The 24,543-nt window shown below is 36.8% G+C and overlaps 1 protein-coding gene across 1 annotated transcript; it reads left to right on the top strand.

The window, feature by feature from the left end:
* Positions 1–23: 23 nt before the first annotated feature.
* On the top strand, positions 24–24,537 carry LOC145674112 (uncharacterized). The gene is made up of 3 exons (XM_081743934.1): positions 24–486; positions 12,541–12,599; positions 24,397–24,537. Exons 1-3 carry the CDS (start codon positions 108–110, stop codon positions 24,535–24,537), a joined length of 579 nt encoding a protein of 192 aa, XP_081600060.1. The 5' UTR covers positions 24–107.
* The last annotated feature ends 6 nt before the right edge of the window (positions 24,538–24,543 follow it).

Here is a 24,543-nt window from a genome sequence, read left to right as displayed (position 1 = left end):
CTATAGCAACAGAACGAGAAAATAAATAGGAGTTTTTTGTTAAAGATAATTAATATAATTCCTGGGACATTTTCATCTAGAACACCGAAAGTTATCCTGAAGTAACAATGGCCAAGTCTTACGAAAGTTATACATACAGAAATAAAGAAAAATCAAAACAAAATGTACATTTCGCTGCAGATAAGTACAAAATAGAATGTGGTAATAAAAATAATTATTTGTTCAAAAAATTAACCGAAGAAGTGCTAAAAGATATTGATAAGGAGAGATCAGAAATGAAATCGTTTGTGTCACTTGGTGGGAGTATGAGGACTGTAACTGGTAATCAGAAGAATTCATTTAGAAATAATCATTTCCTGGAAGAACAGATTTTCCTGAGACATTCTGATTATGAGGACTTTGTTTTGGAACCTATATCAGATGACGTGCTAGATGATGACTGTTCTAATTTACAAATAAATAGAATGACTTCATCCTCAGATTTTGGTAAGTTATAAAACTCTTGAATTTAATAAGAATAATAATTTTATAAAGTCAAGAAAATATACGTAAATAATATTAGAGCATTACGTAACATACAAGCATTGTCAAAAAAGTCAATATACTCAGATATTTTAATTCATTAATATGTTATTACTAGCTGAAATGTCAGTTCTTCGTACAAGATGAATACGTTTATAGGAAATATTTGAATCACCTTCCTTCTTATAATATTAATTTCAATTAAACTGTAATGATAAAAATTCAGAAATAATACTTTTGAAACAAATATTAAAATATCCTACCCCCTCAGAATACGTCTTTTATCGAATTGATATAACGACAAAACCCAGCTTAAGTGGGCTCTAACTATCTTCCAAATATCATTTCAAACGAGTCAGACATTTTTCCAGCCGTAAAAACTGAGAGTTCGATATAAATGTGTCATTTTTGACATATTATTTTTCATCTTTCCTAATTCATTCTGTGCAGATGGGGATGAAGTTGGACTTAAACCGGGGCCATGGTGTCTCAGTGGTAGAGCGCTTACCTCTGCGTGGGGGTCCTTTGTTCGATTCTCGGCCGAGTAAGTTTGTGGTGGACAACTTTGTGTAGATGGGTTTTCTCGGGGTGCTTCCCTTACCTCCCAGTTTCTTATTCCACCAATTATCCTTTCACCATTCATTTGCCTTAATCATACGCCTCCCTTATCCTAACAGACACAATCGTGGGACGTTAAACTGAAAGATTTCATTTCATTTTCATTTTCATGACATCTGGAGTGTCATTCTTTTTTCTAAGCGACCCTGAGAACTATGGATTCGACACTAATATCTGTCGTTTCTTATCTCTTTTATGCCTGCCTCTCCCACTTCCTCCTTAGAGTGCTCCTGCTAAGGGCTGAACTTGAAGTTAAATACCATCAGGACTGCGACCAATTAACTTAGCGACGTTCGAAATGGAGCGGAAACATAGGCTATTTTCGTTGTAAGAAACTTGTTAAATGCTGAAATGATGAAAACTGACTGCAAGCCTTCCAAACATTGGTATGGAGATGAATGAAGAAACTTGGCTGGTTCGAGCGGAAAACGAATGGCAGGGTCTAACAAGGAACAACATCTTAGTGATCCAAGCTAATTTTGATGAAATTTGGCAGGGAGATACTACACAGGAAATAAACGAATACGTGTTTTTTTATTTTCTGCGGAAAAACGGTTTGATGGGGCAAAAGCCCCCACCGAAAATTTTGAAAGTGGGCCCCCGAAGGGCAAGAAAAAGTGAACCGAAGCAAATGAAATTGTACACACATACACTAGACATAAAACAAGGGAATACGTGTTTCGTGTTTTCCGGGAAAAATTAGTCGGGTGGGGCACAGACCCCTCCAAACGTATAAACATGAAATCTAAAAAGGGATAGTAAGTGTAATGCAAAAGTACCTCAAGCACATGCAGAATTGTAATCAAACTTCGTGTAGGAACAATACACAAAAATAAGCGAATACGTGTTTTTTATTTGCTGCGGAAAAACTGTTTGAGGGGGCAAAAGCCCCCACCCAAAATTGTGAAAGTGGGCCCCCGAAGGGCAAGAACAAGTAGACCGAAGCAAATGAAATTGTGAACAGATATTGTAGTCGTAAAATGATAGCACAAGGGAACCGAAGAATAGCGACCTCAGGGAAGCCTAGCGATTATTATGATTATTATTATTATCATTATGATTATTATTATTATGATTAATAGTGGTGGTGACAGTATTAAATTAATTGTGATGTTTAATATGAAGTACGGTGAAGCTTCTTGGAACGTGAATTGAGGACAGGTCGCTCCTAAAGTTTTTCAGCGCTCCTTCCCATTATCTTGAGTACTTTTATGTAATATTCTGTAAATAAAACTATTATGTAATTGTATGTACTATACCTACTTGTGTTATTTACAATGAATGTGTTACGTGTGCAGTTGCTATTAAGTGCAACGAACGCTAATTCAATACGGAAGATCAGTATATGCAAACAGCATACGACAAATAGTCAAGAAGTTGTGCAAACATACTCAACTTTGTATGGACTGTTGGCGATCTTACGATGTTATCTTGCTTACACTTCTACTTGTGAGTGGCACATGATGCGATAAGGAACATGATAAGTACACAAAGGGGTATTTACTTGCTCAATAGTACAAATATGTACGGGAAAAGGGTCATTATGTATACTGATTGCATAGAACTCATAACCGACGCCTGATGATATATATGGCACGGAGACCACACACACACGCATACAGAGAGAGCGAAAGAAGAAGGAGCCTACCAAGGCAACAGTATGGTTGCAGTAAATGCTGCAAATGTTATAGCGTTGTTGCATCTTGCTTTCGATGTAATACATCTACCGGATACGCCAATAACAGCGGAGGAAAGGCATGTAGCAAATGTACTACAGAATGTGTTGGAGGACTGGATGGAAGCGGGAACTACGTTGCAGATGAAAATAGTTACGACATTAGCTCTTGCAAATGACGATAAAGGAAGAGAACAGGACGACGTAGAATATGCACCGGAGGATGACGCGGAAGAATGTGATGTACCCGACACCGCATCTGTTGGTGATGTCACCCTTGAGTATAAACGGAATGCCGTCACGTACTAGAAAAGTGGTAAGAAGAGGCCTCTTTCCGTGGGATCTGTCCGATCGAAATACATAAAGGTTACCTCTAGGGAACAGCTCGTGCGATGGGAAAAACAAGTTGATGCACATTTCGTTCTACATACGTTTAAAGATGCTCTAAACGCTCACTTTCAAATACACGATGTGGATCTCCGGAGGTGGGCGTTGCAGGCTAGTAACCGATTAGGTCTACCTTCATTTTCAGCATCGCATACCTGGCTGTGGCAATTTAAAAGAAGACACAGCATTGTGTCGCGTAAAGTGACAAAATTTATATCTACTGCACATGCAGTAGACGACGAGGATTCCGCAAATATTGTAAGTGACTTTGTGAACAATGTGAAACAACTAATTATTGAATACGGCCCAAATAACGTTTATAATTCGGACCAAAGCGGATTCCAACTAGAAATGCATGCCGGTCGTACCTTGGCACGGCAGGTCATGAAAAAAGTCGAAACACTTGTTCAAGCTATGAGTGCGACAAGACATAGCTAAACAATCCAGCCAATAATATCTGCGGATGGGATTTTCCTATCACCATTATTTGTTGTGTTGAAGGAGCCAAAAGATAAGTTCTGTCCAAGGGTGCAGGACACTATGTTTCGCCCACGTAACATTTACCTAGCTGCCTCGAAGTCCGGTAAACTTACAAAAGAGCATGTTCGAACATGGTTCACTGAAGTGTATTTTCCAACAACGCAAAAAATAATGTTCTCCTATTAGATGCATGGCGTGGCCATTGTGAAAACACATTACGCGAAATAGAACCGAGTGAAAAGCATACAACGTTGCGCACAATACCACAGGGCCTAACCTGGAAACTACAACCACTGGATGTATATTTTTTTCGGCTGTGGAAGACCTTTGTGCGACGCTTTTCTGACGCAGTGATCTTGCAACGGTCCGACATAAACTTGCATATAAGGGACAATATAATAAAATTGCAATCATTGACACATAATCAATTCTCCTCGCCACGATATCGAGACGTGCTTAAATACTCTTGGCATGTGATCGGTTACACAACAAAACGACCTGAAAAGTTTCAGACACCTGCAGAGTACTCTTTTGACACGAATAGCGTACCCATGTGTGATATTTGTAGACAAGTTGGTGTGATTCGTTGTGGATGGTGTAAGCGATCACTGTGTTTGCAACATTCTTTTGTGGACTATCATTACTGTGAAACCTTTATTGAGTGAACACACTACCTGTCAGTACTACTAGACGTATACTTCTATGTATGGACAACATGCAAGGTGTTTCCAACACGCGTTACTATACATACCAAATGTACAGACTGTGGGGAAAGATTGTGTGGTCCACACAGTAATAAATTAGGATCTACACTTCATGCTTCATAATTTGTTTACCTTCAACATATCCACCTTCTTTCAACGTCAAAGCCCACTTCATGGCAACTACTCCTGACTAGTAGATTACATGCCAGAATCCACACTTTACGTGTAACAGAGAATACCTGCCTTCAAAGAGTAAGGTATATCGGTAGATATGTTCACAAAACATACATATTATATGTATGGATATAGGGAAACTGGGGAAACAGGTCGTCTTACTAATCGCTAGAAGTTGAACTCGACTGTCATTGTGGGTCATACAACAACTGCAGTTAACGTAGGTTCACAAATGCCAAAATCTTATGGCCAGTACATTTCTCATAGAGTTCAATAATTACAACATGCTGGACATACGTGTGTATCCTGCATTCTTTGTCTTTTTGCAGCTCAAATGTCTATATGTACTTCATTCGCTTACTTTCTCCAATCATCTCGTTTCTGATGCTGACTGCCAAATTATTTCGCGGCCCGTTTCGGCTACCAAAGAGTTTTTCTGTACAAAATAACCACTCGTATTCGCTTATGTTTTTGTGTTGTGTGTGCATTGGCCCTAACCAGTGTTTGGTTGCAATTCTGCATGTGCTTGAGGTACTTTTGCATTACACTTACAGTCCCTTTTTAGATTTCGTGTTTATACGTTTGGAGGGGTACTGTGCCCCACCCGACTGATTTTTCCCGGAAAACACGAAACACGTATTCCCTTATTTTAAATTTATGTCTAGTGTATGTATGTACAATTTCATTTGCTTCGGTCCACTTGTTCCTGCCCTTCGGGGACCCACTTTTACAATTTTGGGTGGGGGCTTTTGCCCCCTCAAACCGTTTTTCCGCAGCAAATAAAAAACACGTATTCGTTTATTTCCTGTGTAGTATCTCCCTGCCAAATTTCATTACACTCAGTTTGGATCACTAAGATGATGTTCCTGGTAAGAAATGGTTCAGGAGAAAAAAAAAACAATTTTAGATATTATTAAGAAGAAAAACAAAAACTGGTTGGGGAAATCGGCAAGAAGGAACGCATCATGAGAGATCTGTTAGAGGGCATGGTAGCAGAAAAGAGAGGGAGAGGGCGGAGGAGGCAACAATAAATATACGTTATCAAAACAGAAAATTCATACGTGAAGACGAAGAGGTTAGCGGAAGACCATGGAGCATGGAACCTTATCAGTTGCGGCAAATGACCTGCCAATTCTGGCAAAATACCAGAATGATGATTATTATGATGATGATTTTGACATCAATCGGTATGTTCCTCTCTGAGTGTTTCTACCTGTGTGCTTGTAAGGATCTGTGTGTCTAAAACGGAAGGAGTAATTGACCTACAAACTTCAGATTTCAAGTTTCCATCATTTCGAATTGTTCACCTATTAAACACAAAAAGGTGAGCTGCCTCGTGGCTAAGCGGTTAGCGTGAGTATTCTTGAGTTGTAAGACAAGGGTTTGATTCCCAGCCATAGACCAAGTGGCTCGAATCCCACGTTAAGCTGAAGGTCCACCTCTGATACCGTCTCCCTGCTAAAAGGGATCCTAAACAGAAAATCGAATTAAATTATATCAAATATAGAGCTAACCAAGAAAGTTCTGTTGCTTTCTCACCCGCTATTCTTGAACATTGATGTGTCACCTAAGATGTACCTGGAAAATCAAAAATAGTCCCTATCAGCATCGAAGACGTTCTGCCAACGTTCTGAAAGGCCATGGATTTCATCGCGGTAGAAATTGGTGGGCCGTGAAGCGAAGAAAATATCGAGTGCATTTTGCAGCTGTACTACGGATCTGAACTGGTGTTCTCTAAGGTGATGGTCTGAGGAATGGAACAGGTGATAATCGGACTGTATATATCCGGGGGGAATATGGCGGATGCAATAGTTTTTTCCTATCCAGGGCGTAGAATGGTGTCCCGGGATATCCTAGCCACGTGCGGTTTAGCCTTGGTCTGTAACAGGAGGACCCCTTTGTGATTTAAAAGTGCTGGCTCCAGAGTTTTGATATTTTCTTGAACACGACTCAACTGCTGACACTACACAGTTGCATTTATACTCTGACCAGCTGGTAGTAGTTTCCGATGTAGGATCTTGAGCAGTCCAACAAACACACAGGAGGACCTTCTTCTGGTGCAGTGCTGGTTTCAGCTGGTTTCAAACCGATTCATGGGATGCTAATCAATGAATGCGGTGCCGTGCAGCTTCATACATGACCCATTACTAACCTTATGTCAACATCCTGTCCAGAAATGACTCCTTCCTCAGACGAGACAGCAAAGAAATACAGGGGTCTCCTCACGTTGCCTTCTGATCTGGAGTCAAATCATGTGGGACACATCGACCAAACTTGCAGTGCTTCTGAAGTTTATGGGGATACTGGCGCATGGTGTCTCCACTCACACTGAATTGTAGTCTCAGTTCCTCATGTCTTGAAACTGTTAGCCTCAATTGCTGCCTGATGATCTTTATTTTGTACATGTCTTTGTTTCCCGGCACGTGGTGCGTCTTTGAGTGTTTCGTCACCGTCCTTAAACTTGTAAAACCACCACTGTTCGTGTAGTCACGACATCCTCATCAAAGGCCTGGCATATCTTCCGCCCCACTGCATCTGTGTTTGACCCCAGTTTGAACTCGTACAGGATATACACCCTTATGACGCCATGTGGAGGTCCCATTTTCACTCTGTCCTCACGCAAGTTCACGATGTAACTGAACTGCCACAACCAGGCAGTATGTTGGATACACCCATACGAAGAAGTGACCTTCGCTTTATCGCCATTCGCATTTAACTCACGGTGTGAGGGCCAATTGAGAACAGACCTCCACATAAAGAACTTTCTTGGTTACCTTTACAGAATGCCATCTCTTCTCTGTTCTGTTCTAGGTATTCGAATATATATATATATATATATATATATATATATATATATATATATATATATATATATATATATATATATATATATGTTTCTGTATGTATGTAATTCCTTATTTCTTTATCGGGTAGTTCTAATTGTCAAAACCTGTTAGCTTGGCCGTCTCTCTGCTTGCAATATTTTTTTGTAAACAAACTCTGGTAGTAGCAAGCAGACTTTAGATTGAATTCAGCGTCCTTAATTTAGGCAGCTATTTCCAATTGCATAAATGTCCGTCCGTCCGTTGTCCGTTTGTCCGTCGGCGTGTCTATTTCTATGTATGTCTGCAACACCATGTATCCCAAGAAGCAAACCGTCTATCGATAAACGGATTTCAAATTCGGCATTGACCACTTGAGCTCACCAAACTATTTACAACATTGAGAACGGCATCACATTCTCTTTTGATATCTTTCTACTTTTAAGCCCTGTATTTGCAGAAAGAAAACAATGAATGGAGTATCTAACCTATACTGTTAACTTACAGGCCTTTTTGAATCGTAGTCTATTTTCTTTACACCTACTTGTTTTGTCCCTATATATGTAACATTTTGTATCACAAAACTAATCAAAAAGGAAAAATGCATAACTGCCTTCACCTTCGGTATGCGACGTCAGGCATCTAAATACCAACTATGTGATCTGTACTCTATGGCCCTTGAAGTGTTTGTGTCATTTATTTATTATTCATCACAATTTCTTTGGGATGTAATTTATAGTTTGAAATTACACATATGCATTGATAGCTCTCTGCATTACCCAAAATTTATCAAATCGATGTACTAACTTAGCTGTATTCTTTGATACATTATGCTTACTTTGAAAATGTGATTTGTATTAATGTAAGCTGTTTCAAAATGTCGTATAAGAATTTTTCTAATAATATAAAAATTTGCATTAATATACAAATTATTAGTAAAGGCCTGGAACAATTGAAGCGCTTGGAGGATGAAGGCATTATGTTATATTTTCTGAAACGTTGCATTCTGGCGATTCATGCGCGTCTTATATGTTAATCATGCTACGTAAAACATTATGTAGTGAGTTCTCGTCTGAGTGCAGATATTTAGAAACGATGAAAGCGGTATGTTAACGGACAACATTGTAATAGTCAATTTTCCCGTTATATTCAATTTGTTACATAACACCTTTATCCTCCAAGCGCTTCAATTTATATTTATTAAATATTGTTTGAAATGTTCGTTCTTTGGACGGGAAAGATGGGTGTGTGGAAAGTAGTAGAACTTATTCCCCAGGGGATTAAAATATTCAATGAAAGTGACCTGATAAAAGAAACATATTTCTCCTATTTCTTGTATAAAACATTCTATATTGTGGCTGCCTTACGAACCACCCTTCTACCAAAATGTCATGAGAAGATCCCTTGCAGTACATACTAACTATCGTCCACAATTAATTTCCAAGGGGTCAGCCGTTTTCCCGTGATGGAATCAAAAACAATAGACATAGTCAATTCCAATGAGGTGGAACGATTATAGAAATTGCTATCTTTTTCTCCTTAAAGCCTGTGTTTTGGCGCCGTCATTTATATTTAATAAGAACAGTATTTGGCTAGTTTCATCATCCTATCTTGAAGAACTGTTCGTTTTATTCGACTAAACTTCAACGTAAATGGTTTCAGGACTGACAGGAATAAGCTTACCGACCCCGGAAACTATGGGTTTCACCCTTATCTACATTACTTTGGAAATTTAATTTTTAACTCTCTTACCCCAATGCCTATGGAGGCTGAACTTTGAGTTAACAACTTCGAGAGGTCACTATTCATCTCATAAATGCCGAGAACTACGAATTCGACACTAATACTGGTCAGTTTTGAATATTCCTACATGCTACCCCTTGCCACTCACACTTCTGAGGGTACTAAGAGTGCTTTATCTCAGTGGTATTTTCTTTTTACCAGATTGTAAACCACACTTATGCCAAATGTGGTTGAAATTATATATAGAGTGCCAATTTTTAAATCAATTTTTAAATTTTTAGTAATGCCCATTTCTACGAAAACATATTGTAAATATTATCACAGAGTTTAGAAAATGTCACTATTTACAGAACAACGAGAAAATAATAATATTTAAAGGCAAAGACAGATCCAATGAGATAGATTAATATTATGATTGACTTCCAGAAACTCAGAAATACTCTTGAATATAACGAGCTACGCTCAATACATAGGGGCGTCGTTAAGGGGGTAAGAAGGAGAGCCTCCGTCCCAAAATGTCTTAATAAGTTGGCAAATTGAAAGACCTAGTTGGCAATTTGAAGAAAGCCGTTTATTCAATTGACTTATTTGGTGTAACATTTTCTTAGATAAGCAGTTGCTGTGAATTATTATCAGTTCTTTTATAGTCTTGGCATTAATTTTGTGTAGTTTCCTATCTTGAAATAAATTGATATATTCGTTACAAGCTTCTTTACTTGTTGCATAACTGATTACACTTCACTTTTGTTCGTTTGATATTCCTAAACATTTTGAAAATCTTTAATGAAAAATCGGGAAATTATACCATTGACAAAAGTAAAATAAAGGAATAGAAGTGGCGTGCAAAATTGAAACAAAGGCAGCCAGAAGAGGCGTTTCGGTGGCAGGTAGAGCATTCGACGCAAAAGCATTTGATACAAGAGCGTATACAAGACAACAGGCAGATCGTGGAGATTAATAAGAGAATAATAAGAATTGATATTAATAAAACAAGAACAAGGCAGAGACTGGTTAGTATAAACTTTTTACTATGTATAGTATGTAAGTTTGACAAATTTAAGTTTTTCTTTTAAGTAAAATATCAAAGGGAAATATATTTTCATACCAGAGTGAATATATTCTGTAACCGTGTCTACATTGTGTGTGAACAGGCCTTTAATTTTGAAACAAAAGGTGAAACATATTAATACAGAAGACAACAATAGCTTGTTTCAGTTCGGTTTTGCAGTAATACTTTCTATTTACAGGGTTTTTCGAGTAGTTACAACTAAACAAAAGTGTGTTTTGGGAGTAGTGTCACAGTAGGTTTTTGTGGCTGTTGTTCGGTGCGGGAAAGCTACAATGGATGAGTCATTTTGTCGCTTCCGCTGTAAACCTAAGTGCAAGATTCAAAAGGTCAGGATAGACCGGTGTGTGTTTCACTTCATTTTCATACAAATGTGTTGCCTTTCCTACCTTATTTTTAATCCCGTAGTTGCTTCTTTCGGAAAGTTAAACAAAAATTGCAATTCTTCTTTTCTTTACAGTATTTATTAGTCAAAGCATTACGTAGCCATTGTATGTTACTTATATAACTCACAAGGCCGCAACTATAAGGGAGCAAGTTCCCGTTCATGTGGTTGGAAGGGTGCATAAAAGAGAGACTACATATTAGTATTTTTCCTGCTGGTATATAATACTTTTCATCAGAGTGAGAAATCATGCAATCGAAGAGGAGGAGACTAGAGGACTAAAGAGTTAAAGAAAAAAAAAAACCTCTGCGCACTTTTGACTTCCAAGCTTCGATATAGAAAGTTAACGTATTTGGGCATTCATAAGTTGTAAACTATACAAAATTAAGTATTACTATTATACCGCTGACTACAAGGTCACCTAATAATTAAATGTGAAATACGCGTTGTTTACATATGAATTATTTTGCAAACTTCTGATGTTATTTTACTGTATTATCCCCACAGCAAGGTTTTGGTGAGGAAAATTTTGTCAAAAAATATTTAGTGGAGGAATTCCCCGTTCCTCAAGAATTTTGCACTTTGCTTTTCATCATAAATTCCATTATTTCAATTCGATAACAAATAATGAATTTAATGTAGAATCAAATTTCATGCATTAAAATATGCATTATACTGCATTTTTCTCTTCTCTGAATATGCTGCCAAGTCCATTATTTCAAACTTAGGTTCCATTGGTACCCACTTACAGTTCGTGCACTTTATGGATGAAGCTTGTCATTATGTAAAGTAAAATCCCCTCAAAGAAGCTGCAGACATGTCACTATACGTTGAAATGAAATGAAATGAAATGAAATTTTAGAGTTTTACGTCCCACGCTTATGCCGGTTAGGCTAAAGGAGACGGTAAATTTGAGAGATGAATGAAATGGTGGAATGAAGAAAGTGGGAGGAAACGGGAGAACCCCGAGAAAGCCCACGCACACGGTGTTTGTCCACCACAAAGTTCACTTGGTGGAAGCAAGGTTTGAACCCGGGACCCCAAACACCAGAGGTGAACGCTCTACCACTGAGCCACCGCGGCCCCTCACTATACGTTGAATAATGTCCCCTACATAACGATTTGTCCACGGATTCCTATAGATAGAGACCAATTTGGCAAGCAACCTACCATAACTGGCACTCAGAATGATACGGAATCCACTAGCTGTTGTGGCCTTTTCAAACGCTATATTGCAGTGTTTTTCTCTTCCCCTTCTTTCTATGTTAATGTTGATTAATTTTTTCATTGATTATATGTTAATTTGAAAAGACAAATGTACGTCGATAAGCATGAGAAAGTTTTATGCGTTTCTTTTACTCCTCATAAAGTTTTGGAATCAATTACAAGCCTTATGATTAAAGATGAAACATAATGAATGTGTCACGCTTTAACAAATCAAATGTAACATATACTATTAGTTAAAAAATAATTACAGTCTTTTCTTCAATGAATTCGGGATCGCTGACAACTAGTTAACCTATACATTAATATAAAAAAGAAAAAATCTCATTTTTTCAGCCAATCCATATATATTTGTTATATAAAAGGTATGCTTAATGGTGTTTGTAGTATTATTATATCTAAAATTATAATGTTTAAGATGGGAATACTGTTCTCTCTTAAGAGAAATTTGCGCAGCGTGGACATCATTTTACTTAAAAGCCTTTGATTTGGTGACCTCTGGCAAACTTACAGAACGATAGGCTGCTAATATCGAACAAGATAATGGATAATTTTGGATACAAAATCCGATTTGATGCAGATGGTAGAATCCAAGCACATATTTTTGTATCCTTTTGTTCTGCGGCAAGTAATCCCTGAGTTCTTTTACTCATGCAATTAATTATTTAATAATGATAGCTCGTTGTGGAATAGAACTAGAGAATAGTTTCTAAAATTCTTTAAAATGTACTTTTTTTTAGATGAAATGATCGAAGACAAAATGAACCTTGTGGACGAAGGAGTTGACATTGGCAATAAGGTAAAACAATTATATATGTATACATTATGAGGAGGCAAATTCGATATTACTTGTACGTTGCATATTATATTAAATATACAGTATTAATTAATTACAGAATAGAAATCAAGGAATGTGCATTTTCCTTTAGACATTACTAGAAACTCTGCCGAAAAGCATAGATGAAATTAAAACATGAAGTTCGAAACGTTGTTAGGGCAGAAAAGGGATAAAAATGAAATGAAATCTTTAGTTTTATGTCCTACGGTTATGCCAGTCAGGCTAAAGGAGACGGTGATGATGAGAAATGAATGAAATGGTGGAAGTAATAAAGTGGGAGGAAACGGGAGAACCCCGAGAAAACCCACGCGCACGATATTTGTCCACCACAAAGTCCACACGGCGCGAGCTGGGATCGAACCAGGGGCCTCAAGCACCGGAGGTGAACGCTCTACCACTGAGCCACCGCGCCCCCATGAACAACCTGATATTTAATGGGTTGGATTAATATTTCAGAATATTACGAGCAGTTTTATTGAGGCTATATTTTCACTCTCCACGTCTAGACCACTACATTTCCGCCGGAAGCACATGTGCTCTGGATCTCACATTAAGCTGCACATAATCGTGTTATATAGTCTCTGTGTTGAAACGGACGATGAACTCTAGTTCAATCCGAAACTGTTTGGCATTTTCAAGTAATATTCTTAGTACAGAGTGGTAACTACAGTAAAGAACAAATACTGTAAAAGGATTGGGTATTCATACGCCGACAAGACAAACCAAGAAAATGGCCGCTGTAGGTAAGGTCAAATGTTTCAGTAATACTTCCAAATTGGTCACCATTTTGATCCAAGCGCGTTTCTTAATGGAAGGGGTAACGCAATATATCCATTAACGGTGATAAATTCAGATCTCACCTGCAGACATCTGCCTGGGTATGGAGATCGAAAACTTTTAGTATGGTATAGAACATACGGGTCACCGCTCATTGCATAAATCTTCTTCGAGGGTATTCTTTATTGCTCAGAACTCAGCACATAGTACATCGACAGGAAATACTTCAGTAGCCACCACTTTCTTAGGATCTCACATTATTGGCCATTTACCTGCGCGGTCATTTGAAGACAATAATGTCTCTGGAAAAGCATTTACGAAGCGTGTGACGAAAATCAATCTAACGTTATCCTTCGGACACATGTGAACTGGAGAAACGCATAGCATTTACTTTGACTCGCGACGTACGATTTTTTTAACATATCATGTAGGACTCGTTATCTCCAAGTGTTTTTCCGAGGCTATGTACTTAGTATGTGACTACGTTCAGATAAGATCTGAAGCTACTATAGTTTTCTCAGATTTTGCTACTGTGAATTTGATATATTGCAAGAACTCTCTTCTGTTTAAAAAGTAGACTTGAACTCAAGACGCCAGAACTTTAAGATGCCATGTAAGCAAATTAATTAGGCTCACCCAAATGGACATTTAATTGTTTGTCCAGTAGACAGTCGACATATGCTTACACGACTCACTTAGTGAAACTGTTATAAAGTTTTAGACGATGTTGTATTCTTCTGAGAAGTATTAGTAAACTATGAAAATTGTAGAGTATATTTCAAAATTTGAAAACATAAATTCTAATTCTGTAAGTCTAACAGTAAGAAGAGGAACATTTTTCGTTAGTAGGCCAAAGTCATTCAAAAGGAAAGGGTGGCTCAAAATAAAATAAAATATAAAGAAAATAAGTCAATAATCAAGTTTAGTTCTAGCTATAATTCTCTTAAATGGTAAATTAAACCTCTTTCTAGAAACTAAATTAGCTTTATATATATATATATATATATATATATATATATATATATATATATATATATATATATATATATATATATATATATATATATGTCAATTTAACATAAACTATAGCATTTCTTAGGCTTCAGTAGCTCTGCAAAGATTTCTGGAAAATTAAGTCATAATTTTATGATATGTTTACCACAATAAGTGTCTCTATCCTAAAATTTATAAAATGAATAAAATTTTGATGTTTGATAATGTGGCCTTTGAAAAATTATAAAAAATATTTTTTTTAATTTATCTTGCCATTTACAACGTCAGCTGCGAATCATATGTAAACTTCTGTTCACAAAATCCTAGACTATCTTCCAAAGACTAAGGTCTAAAAATTATGTATTGATCCTTATGCCCTTGGGTCTACTTGCAAGGGAAATATATTTTCCTTTCATTCTATTGAGGAGAAACGTGTCAATTCCTTAATGGAAATAGACTATTTGGACATTGGTGCCAAGAAAATATTCAGATGGCATGTAGAAAACGATTATAAAATATAACAAAAAGGAGATAAATGTTGAAAACTGAAATACTGCATGGTGCCAGATTCAAGGTTGTAAAGGGTATACCGTCAACAGAACAGGAACAGAAATAAACGGAGAAAAATCAGTCTTGAATTCTTGGTATACTGAATAATGCCGTGGAGTTGTGTAACACTTCCCATTTTGGCATGGATTCGAATCTTGTCTACAAAAAAAAAATACTCTATTTTTAACACATAATCTGCATTTTGTTGACAAGGAGCACCCTTGTAAGAATGTAAGAAATTTATATCACAGTTATGCAATATTGTGCATTAGAACGCATATATTAAACAAAATCTTATTTTGTCTTTTATGTATACTTTAAAACAGAAAGAGATGTGAAAACATGCTTATCCTAGAAACTAATTCTATAGTATTTCGCACAAGGGGAATGAACGTAGAATAAAGTATACGGTTCTTAAATTGTATCGACACTATCATAACTTTTCATTCTGCGGACGGAAAGAATAATAAACATAAAACCGGAAATTTGAACATTGTAGAAATTGTCCCCTTTCTTCCCATAGTATTTGGAGTCTTTGAAAGCATTAAATCATGTTTTTAATTATCATATTGTGTACCGAAGAGCATACACCCAACTTTAAAAATCTTCATATTGAGTACTTTCTGATTAAACAGTGACATTTGAAAAATTTTAGTTTTCTATTTTTCCTATTTTTTCCTATTTTTCTTTTTAGGAGTCTAAGTTTCCTATTTTTCTTTTCTAGGAGCCGAGTTCTCGAAAATACTGAAATGTGTATTCCTTTACCTTTAAGAGCTTATACACAGAATTTCATATCCATCTTGAGTGAGTCTTCTGATTGAGCATTTACTAAATAAAGAAAATGCAATTTGAATATTGTAGAAACGATCCTCTTTCCATCCCTTCGGAGTGGGATTTTCTGAGACACTTTATATGCCATTACTTTTAGCTGAGAGCTTGTATGCCGAATTTCACAACTCCGACTTAAGCAAATTTTTACATTTTCAATTTTTGAATAAAGAAAAAATTGAATATTATAGGAATGATATATTTCCTTGTTAGGAGTGGAGTTTTCGAAACAGGTTAAACACTCCTTCTTTTAAAGTTTTAATGAAGAGTGTATACGCTAAGTTTCATCTCTCAAAATTCAAGGATTTGAGATATTCATTTCTTGGCAGACTTCTTTTATCCTCCTAAACCTCACTTAGGATACAAGTTTCAATGAATTACTCTTATCATACCTCTTCAGTTCGTAACAGAAGAAGTATTCTGTCCAAATTTCACGTTTCCACCTATCGAAAGGCTTGTTTAATGATAAGTCAGTTACTTCAACTTTTTATACAGGGTGAACGGTAACTACGTGGACAAACTTCAGCAGATGATTCCGGATACCTGTACGAGTAAAACGTCTTGGGAACAGATGCGAATCGATGCACTAGTAGGAATGGTCCACGTAATAGGAAACAATTGAAAAATGTAGGGACCATCCAGGTCCACTGCAGTAGAGATAACAGTCAGCCATAGTCTTGGTGGTACTGAGCAAAACCCTGACAACTGTCATAATGGCCGCACCGGAATGTAGCAATGTATTGTGTGGCATGTACGTCCCGCAGCCAGCATAACGTCCGGGGAAAGAAAAAATAGGTCACAGCCTAGGCATTGTATAGGTACCATTATCGCATTTACGTGGTGTAACAGTTGAAACTGGTCCGAGATAAACCAAGATAGGGAAACAACACAAAGCAATACATAAGAGTAAGATGAGAAGAACGATGGTAGCAACTATTTGTAGTATTATTAGTAATATTATTATTAGTACTATACGCAGTATGAGTATTATTATTATTATTATGAACATATTTTTATTATTATGAATAACAATAACAAGAATACGTATCATAACAGTAATCATAATGAACGTGCGTTAAAAGTCTAGCCCAATGCACAGCAGCAAGACAGTACAGTGTTTTGAACCTGACGCCCGCAATGCAGAGCACACAGGAGAAGAGGCAAATAGTGGAATGGTGTAGATATAGTACGTAGTACAGTACATAGATGTCATGTAGCGTCACGTGGCACTCTGACATGTAGTGGCAGTCGTGGCACATCCAGCATGTTTACTGTTCGAATGTGCCTCGTGACGGACGTTTGTTGTGCGGTGCTTGTAAAATGTTCCGTTGTTCCTACCGAGAAGAGTCCGATATGTTGTTCGTGTATGGCCAAGCAGACGGCAGTGGTCGGGAAGCAGCAACAATTTACACGGAGAAGTATCCTCATCGACAGCAGCCGAATCATTGAACGTTTGCTGCAATATTTCGACGGTTGCGTGAAACAGGATCTTTTGAGAGAATGCATGAAAGTGTATGCCGTGTTGAGTATGTTCTTGCATGAAACCTCTTAGAACGTGTGCTACAAGAGATTGCGAATAACCCCAGTGCAAGCTCTAGGCAAGTGGTCCGCCAGTATGACGTAAGCCAAGCGACTGTGTTAAGTATTCTGCATGAAAACAACTACTATTCCTATCATCTGCAGCGTGTCCGGGCATTATCACCTGTGGATTTCCCTCCGTGAGACAGGTTTTCTCAGTGGTTGTTACACAGGGTCACCACTATTTTTATTTCTGTATTCAATCCTCTTCTCAGGTGAGGAGACTTCTGGTAGGACTGACGTCATCAACTTACACAACCGTCATCTGTGGGATACAGAGAACACCCATGGAATGGTTGAATCGTCCCATTAGGAATGGTTAAGCGTCAATGTTTGGACGGGGATTCCTGTGGATCACCTACTTGGGCCAGTATTTCTGCCACAGCGCCTCAATGAACAGGTTTATCTGAATTTGCTGTGGAACACTATGCCTATTGAACTTGAAGATGTGCCACTCCAAGTACGACAGGTCATGTGGATAATGCATGATGGGGCTCCAGCCCACTTCCAACGTCCCGTCCGCAAATATCTAACCACCATTTCCCTCGAGATGGATTGATCGAAGAGACCCTGTTGTGTGGACTGTCCGGTCACCTAACCTGAATCCCCTCGACTTCTACTTGTGAGGACACGTGAAAAGTCTCGTGTATACCGAGACCGTTCCTGAAATGAAAATGAAATGAAATGAAATCTTTGAGTTTTACGTCCCACAATTATGCCGGTTAGGCTAAAGTAGACGGTGATGATGAGTAATGAATGGAATGGTAGAATGAAGAAAATGGGAGGAAACAGGAGAACCCCGAGATAACCCACACACACAATGTTTGTCCACTACAAAGTTCATTTGGCGGGGGCTGGGATCGAACCCGGGCGTTCCTGATCTCCAGACGCTTCAACAACGTATCAGTATAGCATTCGTCGAACTTCGGGTGCAAGATGGGCGAATTGAGCGGGTTTGGCAATCCATGATGCTACTAGTTGCTGGATGCATTGACGCGCAGGGAGGGCACTTGCAATATCTGCTGTGAAGTTTCTAGACACAAGAACAACAGCTGCGGCATGCAATAAAGTATTGTACGAATGGACGTTCCAATACAAATGTTTGTCTTATGTAGTGGTCTTTCACATGTCATAGTTTCGAGTTCTTGCACCCTATGTCCATCTGTGTTACGACTAACTCTCATGTGTAAGTGTTGCAGTTGTTTAGATAATGTGCTACTTCTATTATTTTCAAAAGGCTCACCCTCTCAGGTCTGGTCACTCAAGAACATAGTCTTGTTATTGCGCAACGCCTGCCTGTTGTTACAGTTATGCAACCCCACATTGCAAATGTAAATTCCTGCATCATATTGACAATGTTGGCAATATGACATTTCCAACAAATCATTGCTTTCTGTTCGTCTATGCGTCGAACCATGCAAATTTGGACCATATTTCGGCAGAAACATTCCGGGGATTCCCCACTTCCTTTGGGGACTCCCTTGCGCACGAATGTCACGCTTGCAGCATAGCCATTTTTGGATAGAACAGGTTCAATTTCTTTGACATGACCTTGCCGCCTTAGCTCTATAATTCAGGATAGTGGAGATATGGGGCCCTCAAGTTAATATTCTCACGCTTTAGGCGCCCTGTAGCGCCCAAACTATTGATCGGCTCGCATTTGTTTCCAAGACGTTTTACTGGTACAGGTGCCCGGAATCATCTGCTGAAGTTTGTCCACGTAGTTACCTTTCACCCTGTATAATAATATTGATTATAAGATTTAATTACACTATTAGTAAAGCCATTTATCATTTTATGCAATTGTTTTAGAAAATTACGTTGATAAATTGTCAAAATAAAATATTAGAAAATGTTTGTTTGTGAATAGATGTTCATTCAATAACGAAATGAAAATGTTGAAACAAATTCTACGCCACCTATCGAGTAAAATATATCTTCGTATAGATTAATTGATTGTAATAACAGTACTACCAGGTAAGTCCCCATAGAAGAATCCAAACAACATGTGACTAGCAAATGAGTGACTTTATATTGGATTGATATATGAGTGACTTTATACTAATGAGTGATTGGAGATAATTTTCTTAAATTAGACAAGATTATCAATGTGAGGCAATAGATACATATATTGGTCGATACAATACCTTAATTAATGTAAAGTTTACTAAGCCATGCCGGACTTAATTTGTATTTGACAAAATCAAGTAGCATACGGGGGGTGTAAATTTCGACGTCTAAACGCTCATGATAATTCGATGTTTCAAAAGTAATAGGATTTCCAGTCCATTTCAGAAAAAAATATACCGTAATTTTCTTTATGTCAATTCATAAATGTCTTTATGTCATATAATTCCTTCACAATATTTATCCATCTCTTTATACAACCACTATACTCCTTCACAACAGTACAGTGGTTAGCATTCACGTGTGTCCATGGGAGACCGAGATTCAGTTCTCCGCCGTAGACATTTTGAAATGATTAGATGTGTCGATATTATGTAGCATTTTTTAACCGGTTAGTATTAAGGAATGCTGTATCTAAAGAAGTTCTGAGTAACTTATTAACACCCAGGCCAAACTGTTTAAGATATAATCTTGAAATTTGAATAGCACATAGGATTTGTGACACAACGCCTTCTAAGGAAGACTTTTTGTTTACAAGTTGGACGTGGAAGAGAGGCAAATAAAAATGAAACTGTTATAATAAGATAACGGAATATGTGTATCCCTTAAAGGCACACAAACAAAATTTAGTATTTTAATTTTTATTTAACATATTTTTTTCATGCTTCATGATCTTTAACCTATAATGGAAGGAGAAAGGTGGTCTATTAAGGTAGGGGTGTTTCGCTAAAAGACTCATACAAACCTTTCAAATTTCATGTGAAGCTTTCAAGTTCAAACGAATTCTGTATTAAATATTAAAAATAAAAACCAATATACTGCTTGCAATAACAAATGGAAGAATTTGCTAGTTTATTAAAACTAGTATATATATTCATCAAACTTGATTTCTGACTTATAGTATCTAGAATTTAAGTTCAAGATTGGGGCACAAGAGTAGCTCTACGCTCAATAGTAACAGGGTTGGTTGATATTTCATCTTAAAATACAGTAGTGTACTTAGACATATACGAGGGGCAGTCAAAAAGTTCCCGGACTATTGTTGCAGTTTTATGTTTGTGATTCAATCAGAATGAATCTTGTACAGTACAGTCCTTAGGTAACCTAATTATGAATTTGACAAGTGTGAATGAGTCATAGTAGGCAGGGTACGAATGGCGGAGCTGAACAAAGGAGTATGTGCTGATCAGTTTGGCGCAATATGGGAGTTCGAACAACGCGCAAACTCAAGTTCATGTGAAAATTGGGGGACATCTGCTTGAGAGACTTTGATAGGCTTAGAAACAGCTTAGCACCATCGAATTTTTGGATCTTCCCAAAGCTAAAAATGGGCCTGAGAGATACCCGTTTTGCCATCGTAGAAGAGATCCAAACCAACGCCAGATCTGAACTTCGGAAGATTCCAAAAGGGGACTCTTGTGGGTATTTCCAATACTAGCAGGAGCGATGGAGCAAGAGTTTGTGTTTCGAAATTACCTACTTTGAAAGCGATTAGTTACTTTTTATTGTCGTGTTATGAATTTGACTAACCAACAATGCTAACATCCGTATTTCATCATCGACAAAGACCAGCCAGTACTATTCCAAACACTTTAGAAATAAGCTAAGAGAGAGTTACTTGCCCTTACTTGATTTTTCCGAATGTCTTTCGGCAACCTTTCCGGAAAGTCGTGGCTCTCCTTTTTCGAAAAAAACGTGGATAACCACCAATGTGCCATGTAATCCGCAAGTTAGCATCAAACATCAGTCTAATCTTAATATGATAATAAAAGCAACTTTGCATAGGACAAGTGATTAGCAGACAAATACTACAGGCAGCTCTTTACCTTTTTATATCTCAATATGTGAGATCTTCCTTTGGACTACATTTTAATCAAGATTCATTTCAGGTAATTTCGAACAGATCACAAAAATTGTCATGCAAAATAGTAACAAACTTTATTTTTTAAATAAAAAAACACTTGTTGCAATCAATTATACAAAAACAATTAATACATTTCCCGCTATCTTACACTAGTAATATTGGTAATGCATTTTACAACAAATCACAACTTTTACAAATTATATATTATTAGCAGTATCTGATGATTTACAAGAAAAGCACTCGATGTACCGTATTAACATTTTTGACCAATAGCTAGACATTGTTAGGGTCTTAAAGTCTAGAAAGTTCAGGTGGGGAGATCAAGTAATTGAAGAAGGTAGGAACACTTTCAAATTTTTAACTAGAGGTTCAATCGTAAAACATCCATTAGAAAGACTTTAAGCTGATGCGAGGACATGAGTAAGATGGGTCTTGCAGATGTAGGAATACAAATTAGAAAGTGGATCCAGTTGGCTATGAACATAAATCAATTGACAGTTTTTGTGAACGCTTCATTGAACCTCCTGGTTCCATACGTCATCATAGAGTTAGTTAGTTAGATAGACATTTTGCCTAACACTGTCGTATCTGTCTAAGTGTATGAACTTAGACAACTGACAGCTTCACATTTTAATTATCATATAGCTTTCTTAACCACTACATATCCCTTTCTGTAAGGAGATTCGAAAGTACATGAATTAAAAGAATCAAAGCAAAAGACACTCAACGAAATATATACGATGTGTGTTCAAGATAAGCTAGAACTTATAATATAGAAAGCTAAAGGCCGCAGATGGTTGGCTCCAGCTACCGTACGTACCCACTGTTGTATCTCGTTTTTTTTTAAATATACTTTTACGGCGTTCCAATCTATGTAATAGTTTTTTGAGTAACTGCTGATTGAGTGACATGGTATATTAGTGAAAGCGCAACACAGATGGAATTGAAGGCGTCTGTGTGAAAATTTGCGTACAATTGTGGCAAAATTGCACGGAAACATTCCAAATGCTTATTCAAGCATAAAAGGATAAGTGAATGAGCCGAACACAGTATGATTATTGGTTTTATAATTTAACGAAGGCAAAGGTTTACTTGTAGAAGATTCAAGAGCTGTACTCTCGTCATACCCCACGTACCCTATTATCTTAACTTCGCCCTGGCAGATTTTTTTCTATCTTCCAAACTTAAAATCACTTTGAAAGAACGTTCTTTCCATCTCATAGACGAAATTCAGACATATGTGACGAGAATACTGCACACCAGCGAAAAGAGTGATTTCCAGCAGGCGTTCTAAAATTGGAAGAAATTATGACAATGATATATCAACAGAGGCTAACACTTTGAAGAAGATGAAGGTTGAAAATTTGTATGATAAGCATTAAAGCAAGAAAAGTAGAAATTATTTCCTATTTTTAAACACAATTTGTATTAAGCTTTTGGTACGTGTAATTGTCAAAGAGCACTTTTGAGTTAAACAAGAATTGTCTTATCCTGAAATTCAAGATATAGTATGAAAATGGGCGCAAAAGCACTTATTTAGAAAAAAATATCAGATGTCTTAATTAGAAGATGGATCGCCATAATTTCATCACAGGTATTCAATACATTTACTAGAATTTGGTACATATAATGGTTACAATATTTAAAATACAGTCTTTTTAGAAACTAAGATTTATTTCATTGGAATCAGATATACCGAAAAAGATCGATAATTCATTCAGGACAAGTATCAGCATCCTGTACCCATTTTATTAAATTGATATAGTCAGGCGATAGACCTCAAGTCAAGGTAACAGAATTCAAATGATTAGAAGTAACTGTATTTTAAAGGTCGATAACTTCATTAATATTCTATATTTGGTTCTGTCTAAACCTCTGGGATACTTTTGACAAATATATAACTCAATTTGAGATTTATTATGGAGATTTGAATTAAAAGCCAGGGGTCTCTTCCTAGTAAAATTACATATGAAAGCGAAGAACAAATTAAATCATGTACCGAAGAACGTCTTAAGAAGTCAATAACAGTGCACTTGGTTTAACAACTTTCTTTATATTAAAGTTAATCATAATGCAACACAAACTGTATAATTACTGAAAGCATGTTAAGAGTGAAATACGGAACTCCAAGACCGTTTTATGGTTATTCTCATAAAGTCAATACTTAATATGTTAAATAAATATCAAATAACAATCAATAAACATATTAAGATCTATTACAATAAAATCACTAAATAATTTCCCATTCTCCGCTAGCCATACAAATAATTTACTACCTGACTTGCCTATTACAGAGTAAATTACATTATTCCTTAAAGGGCTATACTTCAGTTGTCTCAACAGGAAAATATGTTTCTGCTCTGCTCTTCCTGGTATGTTCATCCCATTTTATATTTTTTTCTATTTACTCCTACGTCTATCCTCCATAACCAATGTTCCAGAGGAGAGTTGAAAGCTGGAAAGTACAACAATGATCCAGAAAGTGAGTCAAATACCAGGCAATGTTTCTGGTTATGGACTCGAAGTGATTCAAGCTAAAATTTGAGTATATTAAAGTAGAAATAAGGAGATATCATTGGATAATCTTGTCCTAATACAAATTAATTGTCTTTTCTAGTATAATGAACACTTCGTATGGTTGGCCTACATTGATATACAGAGACAAAAATAGTAAAGTCAGTTTAACCTAGTAGTCAAATAGTGATATAGTTCAAGATTACAAATTGCTTTACAATTTTCTTTGCATTCTTTTCTGAGTTAAATGTACTTTCTCCTAACTTAAAGCAATTTCATGATTTCGTAACGTCATTTTGAAATGTTATACCATAAGCAATTTTGCCAGCATAGGTTCCTTCTCTTTCTTTCTTAGTACAGAAGGCCATAAGAAATATATAGGAAATGCTAATTGCATCATTTAAAAGTATTTCTATAACACAGAATTGTAACTTCGAGTTTACGAAACATTAGAAATACCATTTTCATATTTCTAAAATATCGTTTTCTGTTTCTAACAAAAAATTGTGACTTCTTTTCAATTTTCAGAGTCGTTTTGAAACCAGAGAAGCATCACAGAGAGAAAGACAGCTTGCAGAACTTCGTAAACAACTCACAACGAGCAAAGTACAAGGAAATAAATTACAAGGTTATATATTTAGTAAAATTTTAATATACACCTATGTATGACTAGTG

The sequence above is a fragment of the Thermobia domestica genome, chromosome 17, assembly GCF_964235325.1.
Source record: "Thermobia domestica chromosome 17, izTheDome1.hap1.1, whole genome shotgun sequence".
Lineage (NCBI taxonomy): Eukaryota > Metazoa > Arthropoda > Insecta > Zygentoma > Lepismatidae > Thermobia > Thermobia domestica.
The sequence above is the reverse complement of the archived record's forward strand: the minus strand, read 5'-3'. Positions and strand labels throughout refer to the sequence as shown.